The 11,273-nt window shown below is 45.1% G+C and overlaps 1 protein-coding gene across 1 annotated transcript; it reads left to right on the top strand.

The window, feature by feature from the left end:
• Nucleotides 1–1,572: 1,572 nt before the first annotated feature.
• Nucleotides 1,573–10,681, top strand: PRDM13 (PR/SET domain 13). Its single transcript, XM_039530818.1, has 4 exons — nt 1,573–1,713; nt 3,813–3,944; nt 4,049–4,169; nt 8,361–10,681. The coding sequence occupies exons 1-4, from the start codon at nt 1,573–1,575 to the stop codon at nt 9,848–9,850; spliced, it is 1,884 nt and encodes a 627-aa protein (XP_039386752.1). The 3' UTR covers nt 9,851–10,681.
• Nucleotides 10,682–11,273: the final 592 nt, after the last annotated feature.

Below are 11,273 nucleotides of genomic sequence, written 5' to 3'. Positions count from 1 at the left end.
ACTGATTAGGATTGGATTATTTATCAAACTACAGGAAAAAACGAGGGCAGTTGCTATTGGAAATAATGTCTAAAATGTGCATATGCAACTGTACTTCAAAGAAAGAAACATTCAGATGTAGCCTGCTTAGATCAACTTCACGTATATTACAGTGAGCTTCCTATTTAGAAATGGGGACAATCATAAAAGCGCAAATAGAAGTTTCAGTTATTGACTCTTTAGTCTTTTGTGCACATCTGGATTTTGTGTGTTTGTGAGTGTGTGTGTGTGTGTGTGTGTGTGTGTGTGTCCAATTAAAGGATCAGGATAAATTCCCGTTCCAAAATCTTGTTCTTCCGCCCCGCCCCCCAACTCTCAAGAGTTTTTATGCGCTACAAATGGACTTGTAAGCTACTCTTAGACCAGTGTTTCATGTTTGTGTAATTAAAACACGATCACCCTTTACAAAAAGTGCAGATCATTTGGAATCTAGGCTAAGTTACATTTTTTTTTTACTTTTTAAAAAAGTATTCTCAGTGGGAGCAATTTTGTATATGGAAAAATAACCTGGAGAGGTATTAATTTAGAAGGGGTACAAAAACATACATTATCCTCTTTAGAATTCTGTGATGTCTGTTTGTGTTTGAATCCATCTCTTGAATTTCTCTAACAACACGAATTAAACAATTCCCACGGTGTTCACAATTGCAACACTTCGCGATTTAAAAGGGCAACAATGCTTCATATTTTGTGCCATTCATCCCAGAAGAAAGTAAAAGTTAAGGAGCTGAGCTGTTATAAATAGGTTACTGGCCTGAAACCAATCCACTGAAATGGTAATATGGTCTTTTTTTTTTTTAAAGTGTAGGTATTTTCTGGTGTTTTCCCATCAAGTACCTGCCCAATTTCTGTATGGCACACGCCAGGAATCAATAGAAGTTAACAAGTCCTCAAAACATTCCCCATCTCTTTGTTTAATCTTCTTTACAATAAAGCCAAGGGAAGAGAATTAAAAATCTTTGAAGTATATTAAACCTCAAAAGAATCAGCCAAGTAGACTTAAAATAGTCACTTATTTTCCAAAACTGGTTTGTCTAGGAACAATAAAAGGAAGTAAAATTTATGGAGAAATTATACAGTGGATTTGTCACTTAAAATATCGTAACTGTCTCGGGGACAATACCCCATGCTGAGGATTAATGGTCCCTCCAGACCTTTGATTCACCAGCGCCTTTTCTTTGCCCTTGACAAATTGGATTTTTAGGAATGGGAAGGTCGCCTGGACCATTGTTTGCTAGCCATTCAAAGTACTTGATTATGCAGGAGGGTTAGGGAAAGGCTCCACGTGACCCACTTGGATGGAACTCTGCAGCTGCTGTAAGAGCTAAACTCTCTCACCAAACTCTGCGCCCTAGAGCATCAACGTGCCAAGGGGTACCCCTCCTGTTCCAATTGAAAAGCCGGCGTGCACACACCACCGCGTCACTCTGCAGGCGGAGATACGCCTGTGTTCATCCTGCTCGCTGGCTGTCTCTGTCACTCCATCCCCGTTAAGTGCTTTGGGTTCCTGATTCCTTATACCCAGAGGCAGCAATGCAAACAAGCAGGGCTCCGGCCATCAGCGTGAACGCAGAAAGTTGCATCCCAGCCGGACTGCGTCTGGGTCCTGTGCCGGGCATCTTCAAACTGGGCAAGTACCTGTCAGACCGCAGGGAGCCAGGACCTAAAAAAAAGGTATTTCCTGCACTGCTGGACCTTGTTTGATCAGACAGTGACTCAGGGGGATCTGTAATTAGGAGAAGAGGCTGCCTTCTCCTCGGTTCATCCTGCCTTTTAGAACAAGCCAGAGTACCAGGAAAGAAAGGGAAGCGCTTGATAAAGTGTCCCAAGATTCCTTGTTACGGCTTTGAAATTGAATGTATAGAAAACCTATCCAGCCTTCCTGCCCACTCCCTGCATTGCCGGATAGTGTTACGGCAGGCTGGTCTTGGGAGCGGGAAGGTGACGGGGCTGTGGCGGTGTTTTCAGACAAGACGATATGTCCCTGCCCTTGAGATCTTCATTAAGCCAAAGAGAAGAGGGATAAGAGAGAGGCACATTGCACAGCCGGTGATTGCAGAGAGCCTGTTTCGATGTATCCTGAACAAGAGGTGCTTGCCCCTGGTTTTAGGTGTGAGGGAGTTTCGCTAGTTTGCAGCTTTGTGGCGCTGGCTATGCTCTCAGATGCTGTTGCTTTGATAACTTGTTGGTGATTTGTTCCTTCCTTTCTCCCTTTTGGTCTTTCTGAAACGTAATTACCGACCTGTTCAGAGAAATCGTATTCTCCGTCCAAGTGTCCCTGGATTTGTCACGGTTTCGTTGATATATTTATTTGGTGTTTATACAATGGGGCCACAGCGACAAGGTCAGCCAAAGCCATACTGGATACCACCGCTGTTGCTTTTTATTTGTATTTTTAAAAATCGTCTTCTCTTCGGCCGATATCGAAATCTGAGTTCCAGTAATAATTTGTACATTTTCGAGCTGGACGCGGGTGGATGGGAGAATGAGATTGGTTTATAAATATTCCAGGGGCTAGGTTATTTCCAGGTAAAGCACAAGCCCCAGATGCCTGTGCTGAGCCAAGGCTCAGAGTTAAGGGCGGTTTCTCCAGCTTTTTCCAGCTATTGAAAACAAACCCGTGGCTTAGAGCTCAAATTCATGTACAATAGAGACGTCCTGAAATCAACACAGTCGCGTGTAATTGATGGACCTGACTGATGTTAATTCCATGAGTCTGGAATGCGGAAAATATCTCAGGCTTCCAGTAGCAGACACCTCAAAGTTTCAAAATCTTCCCTTATAAACAAAAGGGGGGTAATGGAGAGGAACTAGTTACCCCAGCAAATTCTGCTAGAGAGTGTTTTCAACTGGCTTGTGTTGTAAATGGATCTATGGATACGTTGGCCACAAGGCAAACACTCCTTCTCCCCCACTTCCCCAGTGCACAGGTTGGTCATAAATTCCGCTCGGATTTTTAATGCCCTTTAATTGTTTTTAAACGCTCTGCCAGCACCCTCAAATTTATTTCTCATCTGGCTCCATTGGTTTCTCTCTTTAGACGGCTTTGTTCAATTGACTTTTATTACATGGTCATTCAGCGAGCTGGCACTTCATTTTCTCTTTGTATGGGCCAGCAGATTATGAAGTATGACGCTCAGAGACTTTGTAGCTAAAATGAATTCTCTCCTCTCTCCCTCCTTTCTTTTGACAAGTCGCGTATTTTACAACTGCTCCACTACAGGCGTAAGGCACGAAACCACACTCATTAAGAAACGTGAATATTACATATTACCTGTGCATTTTAAAATGAGCTTTAAAATTAAAACTAAAGGCAGCTGCAGAAGTTGAACAAGATACATTTTAGCAAATGCTGTCCAGTGGAGAAATTACTTACACAGAATTGTTCTTACAATAACGCAAAGAGTTACAGCTTTTAGAGCCAGACTATGTTGCTATCCTTATTCACAATGAGTAGCAACCCACTCCATGGGCAATCTCATTTATCTCAATGCACAGTACTTTCAATATGAGTAAGGATGGCAAAATCTAGCTCTTATAAATTAGCTGTTTCTTTCTCTTTCACCACTATCAAACAGTTTGCTGTTAATCCCAAATACTTGTTCGGCCTTTATATATTGACTGTTTAAACCAGCGATTCCCTGGATGGGAAGATGATGCAAAGGTTGCCAGTAAGAAGCACTTTTAGGCTTTATTTATATAAGGGATGTGTTTGTGTTTTGTCTTGCTTGGATCCTGTGTGGAAATGACAGTGGCTGATGCCTGTGTTCTAGGTACGGATGGTGAGAGGGGAATTAGTGGATGAAGCCGGGGGCTCAGCTCTGGAGTGGATAGGGTTAATCCGGGCTGCCAGAAGCACACAAGAACAGACACTGGAAGCTATTGCAGATCTACCAGGAGGACAGGTATCTCTCTCTCTCGATTGCGTGTAATGTTCTGTCTGAATGTTCTTTACCAGCGCTGGGTTGCATTACAGGGGCATTGATAAGGTTTTCTCTCTTTCGAATAGATTTTCTACAGAGCGCTTAGAGATGTCCAGCCAGGGGAGGAGCTGACCGTGTGGTATTCAAACTCTTTGGCTCAGTGGTTTGACATCCCAATCACTGCTACTCCGACACACGATGAGAAAGGTACAACAACTTGGACTTTATTATTCTGTTCAGTAGGTACTGCGTAGAAGTCAGTACAACTCACAGGTGCCTTTTCTAATGGAGAACTTCATGCCGTTTTCCCAATTGCAATTTTTTCCCCCTCAGAGCAACGTTATAATTAGCATCCACGTTGTGATATAAAACTGCAGTTAGAAAACCTAAGCAAGTAAAATATGTGTTTGCAGACAGACCCTTTAAAAATAATACCCGCACAATTACAACGATTGTTAATCAGCTACCGTTTTTATTGTAAACCAGTCGTCTGTTCCTTCTGCTTGTTTTTTAAAAGCTGTTTTTAAATAAGTGGAACCAGCAATTTGACAATACATTGGAGGATTCAGATAACGAGATTGTTTTCAACATCGACTATATATTATAATTTTGATAGGAAAAGTGGGATTTTAAGATCGTTTATAAAACAATAATTCTCTATTTTTACAATAATTTATCTTACTGCCCTATTAAAACACCATTTTAATCTTTTCCCTTTGGTTACAGCTTCAGATTCCATTTTCAGGTTAAATATGGTACAATTTCCAGCGACTCCTCAGATTCATTTAGTCGTTTTAAAAGGGTAATGGTCAGTTTACGCAAATTAGGATGTACTAAGTAAAAATAATGTGGGAGCTAAATTCAGTTTATATATGTGCACTAGCAAATTAGCACTTGGCATGCATCAGTCTTGGGTAAATTATGTTAATCTGCAATTTGCTTTTAGGTGAAGTTGTAGTGTAAACATAAACGATGTTTTAAAATTATTAACCCGGTAGTTTCTGAAAGGAGGAAAACGTATGTTTCGAAATATGACGTAGGAAGAATATTTCAGTTATCTGTCTAAATGGTTTTCTATGAATCTGATAGCTAGCATATTTCCATGTGCTGTTTTCCATGTGCAGGCATTTTGTAGCTGACGTGGGGTTTCAATGCATGTAAATTGTATTCTAAGATCAGTTACTTTGAGTATTTCATATAAATCTCTGCAAAACCGTAATACACTTCCTAGTGAAAACGAAGGCAACAGATTGAAGCTCGTTTTGAAAATTGCTTTTGGTGATGGTCTACTTAGTCACTCTGCTTGGAGCGTGAATACATTCATTGCTGCTCTGAAATTTCCCTGCACAGATTAGGTTGAATAAAGAGCCTGATAATAGAACAGACTTGTTCAAAGGCGAAATGAGCAGCGCACAGGGATTACATGATTCCTACAGATCAGAAGCCCGATCCCGCACTGTCTACACACTTCTTGCTCAGAAGGTTTTCCACATAAATCAGTGCCCTACGTAAGGAGGAAGGGTTTGATCATCTCCTGGAGCTTATTCAGGCCCTGGAGCACTCAAAAAAATATCAGTATAGGGCCTGTTATTTAATATATTGAGAGGCACTATTACAATAGTACCTAACATTGATAGTTTATGTCACGCTACAGAGAGTGAAATCATTTCTCTTACAATACTGGAACATGAGAAACAAACTCTGGGTCAAATTCTTAAAGCCAGTGGGGCTACTGCCCCGAGTAAGGTCTGCAGAATTTGACCCGTTGCAACAAAATCAATGAATGGGAGAAGATTCTGCTATACCGATCTGCATTAAAAGTGAAATACCGCTAAGTACTCTGTCTGCTGCCTTCACTCACCTTGAATATTACCTTACTCCGCAAGTAATCTCATTAATTCCAATAGGATTACACTACTACAGCACTGCTCTTTCAGAATAAGGACAGCAGAATCTGCTCCACTGTAAAAATACATATGTTTATTTCATATCCTTTCTAATCCACTGTTAAATATAGCACATATGATGCAATCTTATTCTGAAAATCAGTTGTTTCCCAACTTCCAGACTGAAGTTTCAGACTAATCAATACAGTATGAGGGCATAATAAATGGAACAAGATGTAAGTGTAGTTATTACTAATTTTGCAGGGGTGCTGGAACAATTTGTATGGTGGGGGTGCTGAGAGCCGTTGAACCAAACTATAAACACGGTATCTGATGGAAACCACTTCAAGCCAGGGGGTGCAACAGCACCCCTAGTTCCAGCACCTATGCACTTTTGTGGATAGCATTTTGAAAAAATGCAAGAAGAAACTTCTAGACAGCCGATTTTGTTGAACAAAGTTTTTAACTAGATCAATTTAGTTTTAAATGGATGTAACATTATAAACAAGGCTCTTTTTAATAGCTCATTGCTTGGAAAGAGTTGTTTTTTATTCAGGATACGTTTGCGTTTGGAACAAAGCTTAGTTGGTATTGCAACTACTTTATTAAGAACATAAACACCCACACAACTTCTTTGAAAAGAGACAAAAAGTAGAAGTTTCTAAATCAACACAATAGGCTTATTAGGCTGTGGAGGTTGTTTCTAACTGCAAGCCTTTTCGTTTTTAAAGCTAGTTTACCTGTATCTCAATGCACGGTAATAGGATTACTGAAATGGATCAGAGTCAGACACACTGCGATTGAGCAATTAAGGCCTCAGCAGACACACTCCTCCTCTTCCCTCCCACCCAGCTCAGCCCAGCAGTGCGAAAAAACACACAACGTCCGATTTAAGATTCCAGCATAGCTCCATAAAGACCACTCACTTCAAGGCAAGCTAGTGAGAGCTATGCATGACAGAAACTACATAATACTTACCAGAAGAGAAAATACGCAACCCATGTTTTGTTCTGTGCTTTCATTATTCAGTGTGCATGAAAGTGTTCCAAAGGGGAATGGGGGGTTGGGGTGGAAAGACTTTTATTTTATCCTGAATGATACTGAATGAATGAACTGACACTGGTTGATTCCTGAATTAAAAGTCATTTTTAAAAGGCTGTTTAGTGTGCTAATTCCATGTGAACTTATTCATTAACAACCCAACCATTTTACACGCTTCTCTTGCACTCTCCCGTGCTTTGCTTCAAGTTAATGTATCATTTTAACACACATTGGAACTATGTTTCTATGACATTTCTTAAAAGGCCAAAGGAGAAATCTCTGATGTTTGTTTACTCCGCTTTCAAGGTTGCCTGTAAAGATACTTCATCAATATTTTAATAGGATTCCAGCAATCTTGAAAACATATACTATTTTACTTGCTCAGTTCCACAACTTTGCCTTTTTAGTGTATTCTTTATAAAGTTAGGGATGGTCAGTAATGCAGACCCTGCACTACTACTATTATGATTTTTTAATTGTTTGAAATGTCTAATTTGTAACTTTTTGATGCTGGTAAGTAGGAGAGACTATTATATATTTTTTAAAAAATCTCCTGCAGAGATATATTTCAATGTCAGGGTTGATAAAACAGGCCAGGTTTTATTTTACTCCTCAGAAGGAAGAGAAAGAAAAGTCTAAGTTTAAAGTAACATGAAGTCATAACACAAACATGGCCATTTCGGTTTGTTCCGCTTCAGGGAAGCCTAAATGTTTAGGGATGGGGCACAAAGGGCATTGTCCTTTGAAAAGGAATGATTACATATGGCCTATACATAGAGGAGATTGTCTCGCCGGGTAATGAGGAGCTCACGATCATTAGATTGGCCTTTGTTCAGTTTAGTCAACTCCTCGACATACGCTACCTATTCTGCGAACGTCAACAGATGGGCCCGGCGACAGACGATTTAAGGCCACAGCTGCTCTCGTTTCCCCAAGCCCATTTTAGCCCAGTCCAAACTCAGTTTAGTCCACCTCAGCCCAGCCAGCTCTGCTCAGCCCAGGCCAGCCCAGCTCAGTTCCTGGCCCAAGAGGCTTTTGCGACCCAGCTTGAAAAGGCAAACCAGATAGTTGTGGCAGCACTCCAGTCCCTAAAGGAGGCGTTAGAGGAGGCGCTGGGCGGGCGGGTGCAGAAGGGGGAAGACCGCGTTTGCAGCTAGGACCCGATCCAAACCATTGCAGTTAACCAAAGCCCCCCCATTGATTTAAATGGCGTTTGGATCGGGCCTTTACTGTGCAACTTGGGGGGAAGAAGCCAAAGTAGTGGGCAGCGAGTGAAAGCAGCATTACTTTCCATTGCGCCCCTCCTAGCAATGCTTTAAAGGGCGTGCCTGGCCTGTGTAATGCAGGAGTCCCGGGGCCATCGTGGGCCATCTTGCTGCGGTAAGAGGGTTTGCACAGGCCTCCCCCTGGCTGACTCCCCCGGGTGGGACGCCACTGTTTGTCTAACGGCGGGCTCCGCTTCTCTTCCTAGGGGAGGAGCGCTACATCTGCTGGTATTGCTGGAGGACGTTCAAATACCCCAACAGCCTCAAAGCCCACGTCCACTTCCACTGCGTCTTGAACACGGGCCGCGGCTTCCTGCACCACCCCGACCATGCCCGCGCCTCGGAGCTCTTCAGCCTGGCCCCGAAGGCGGCGGCGGGCGAACTCCCCGGCGCGGCGGCTCCCCTGAGGCCCCACAGCCTGCAGCAGGCGGCCCGGGAGAGCATCAAGCGGGAATCCGCCGCCTCGCCGCCCTTGAGGCCGCTCCGCAGGCCCGCGGGGAAAGAGGAGCAGGAGCGAGCCCTGGACATGAGCGTGGGCTCGGGGCGGAGCCACGGGCCCTTCCTCGGCCTGGTGGGGAGCTCGGCGGGGAGCAACGGCCTGAGCTTCTACCCGGGGGGCCGGTCGGCGTTCAGGCCGGCCGGCCTCGCCAAAGCGGACGAGGGCAAGGCCGGCGGGCTGGGCTTCGGCAAGGCGCTGGGGAGCGGCAAGGCCGGGCGGGGCGGGCCCGAGGCGCTGGCGGGCGGCCCCCACCCCAAGTGCGGCGGGCACCCGGCCGAGGGCCCCTCGCCCGTGCTGGCCTGCGCCGGCGGCCTGCGGGCCTTCCCCTTGCTCTCGCACTTCGAGGAGACGTCGGCCTTCAAGCACGTGGAGCGAGGGCTGCCCCACGCCGGGCTGCCGCCCAGCCGCTACGCGCCGCTGCCCGCCGGCGCCGGGCTGCACCTGGAGCGCTTCTCGCTGCCGCCCCTGGAGGGGCTGAAGGCCTACCCCGGGGAGTGCAACCTGCCGCTCGTGCCCGTCACCCTCTACAACGGCGAGCTGCTCTACAGCGCCCCCTACTACCCGCTCAAGCTGCACCTCGGCAACCTGCTCAAGTACCCGGACTCCGTGGCCTACTTCAACGGGCCGGCGGCGGGGCTGCACCCGGCCGAGCTGGGCTCCCTGGCCGGCATAGACCGCGAGATCGCCATGCACACCCAGCAGCTCTCCGAGCTCGCCGCCGAGAAGAGCCGCGGCCGCCTCGAGAGCCTGCAGCCCGCCGCCGCCGGCCCAGCCGGCGGCAAGCCCAAGACCGGCCACCTCTGCCTGTACTGCGGCAAGCTCTACTCGCGCAAGTACGGCCTCAAGATCCACATGCGGACTCACACCGGCTACAAGCCGCTCAAGTGCAAGGTCTGCCTGCGGCCCTTCGGCGACCCCAGCAACCTCAACAAGCACATCCGCCTGCACGCCGAGGGCAACACCCCCTACCGCTGCGAGTTCTGCGGCAAGGTGCTGGTCCGGCGCAGGGACCTGGAGCGCCACGTCAAATCCAGGCACCCGGGCCAAAGCCTCCACAAGGCGGCCGAGGACAAAAGCGAGCCCGGCTACCCGCCCCAGGAGCCGGAGCAAAAGACTGACAACGAGAGCGACGTGGACGTTTGCTTCACGGATGACCCGAGCGACCAGGAAACCAGCGGCAAGAGCAATGATCAGTAATCCGGCGACCGGGGTGGGGGTTGTCACAGCGCAGATCCGCTTCTGTTTACACGGGCTTTGAAACGCTTCGGCGGGCTTTGCCCTCCTAGGTAAATGACAGGGGGAACCGTATTGAAGGGGGCTCGGAAACAAACCCTTGCGGATGGGGAAAGAACGGAGTGCGTGTTTTTAACCATCCACTCTCACTCCGTTCAATGCTCTGAACTGCCAAAGCATCAGCCCGCAGGGGGTTTAATCCTAGTCAGCACGAGTCCACACGCAACAAGCACCGCTCTCCTGGGCGCTAATGTTTTAGCCGCCATCTATTTTGTATTGTACCTTCGTGTCGAGGAAATTGTGCCTTTCGGAAACAATTCTTTTCTATGTATTTTCCTGCCACTTGTTCTAGCATTCCACGTTCTAGGTACGGACAGTAGTCACCATTCTGCAGACATGTTTGGCCTCTGTACACTTTACTTACACTTCAGATGTGCTTACTCGTGTCTAAAAAGAAAAAAACAACAAACAAAACCCCATTGCAGTACTGAATAGGATCGTATAGGATGATAACAGGTACACAATTTGATCAAGTTGCAATTATTTATAACAGAAAAATATTTGAATAGAAAATGTAAAATAAATATTGAAAGCATGAATCTAAAAGCACGCACTATATAATTTTAAAGAAAATACACTCTTTGTTTGGTAGACTACAAATGTGGTGTATGTTTGTTTTATAATGAATGATGTACAGTGGACACAGTATTTTGGTCTTGGTTCCAGTTTGTCATGCGATTTTTTTTTTAAATAAAGTTGCTGACAAACTACTGTTTGTCTAGTTGTTCACTTAAATGACTTCAATAAGTTTTGGTTCTTGGAAATACCACTTTTAACTATCTAATAGTAATCAAAGGCCTGATTCAAAGTTCATTGAAGTCAGAAGGAGCCTGTCAATTATCTTCAAAAGGACTTTAGATGATGCCGTAAACGAATTCAACTCTGAATATTTTGCCACTAGGGAGTATTTTGAACTCTAAAGAGTTATTTTAATGATCAAACCGTGACAAAAATAACCAACTGGATTTTTCCCTATAGCCAAGATTTTCTTTAAAGCACAAGAACACGGCCAAGTGCAGAAATATATATTATGTTATATATATGTTTATATATATAACAAAGTATTTACTTTAATTGGCTTTCAGATGTTCTGTAAAAATGGCCTATATTTGCAAGCATTCACATTTTATAGTCATTGTTGTTTTGTATGTTACATAGGCTATAATAGAAAGTGCCTTTTTTCTATTATTTTGCACTGAGAAACAAAATACACCAAAATTAAAATCTCTGCAGAACAATGGTGAACATTCCTACTTCCCCAAGAAACACACTCATATGGGGCCAGACTGTTTGCCTTCTATTCCCACTGGTGCAAAGTCAGTCACAC

The sequence above is a fragment of the Mauremys reevesii genome, linkage group 3 (assembly GCF_016161935.1).
Source record: "Mauremys reevesii isolate NIE-2019 linkage group 3, ASM1616193v1, whole genome shotgun sequence".
In the NCBI taxonomy this organism is placed as follows: domain Eukaryota; kingdom Metazoa; phylum Chordata; order Testudines; family Geoemydidae; genus Mauremys; species Mauremys reevesii.
The sequence above is the reverse complement of the archived record's forward strand: the minus strand, read 5'-3'. Positions and strand labels throughout refer to the sequence as shown.

Coding starts and splice junctions, on each gene's coding strand:
- PRDM13 (XM_039530818.1), top strand. CDS start 1,573: ATGCAAACAAGCAGGGCTCCGGCCATCAGCGTGAACGCAGAAAGTTGC. Junction 1,714..3,812: donor AGCCAGGACCTAAAAAAAAG/GTATTTCCTGCA, acceptor CCTGTGTTCTAG/GTACGGATGGTGAGAGGGGA. Junction 4,170..8,360: donor TCCGACACACGATGAGAAAG/GTACAACAACTT, acceptor TTCTCTTCCTAG/GGGAGGAGCGCTACATCTGC.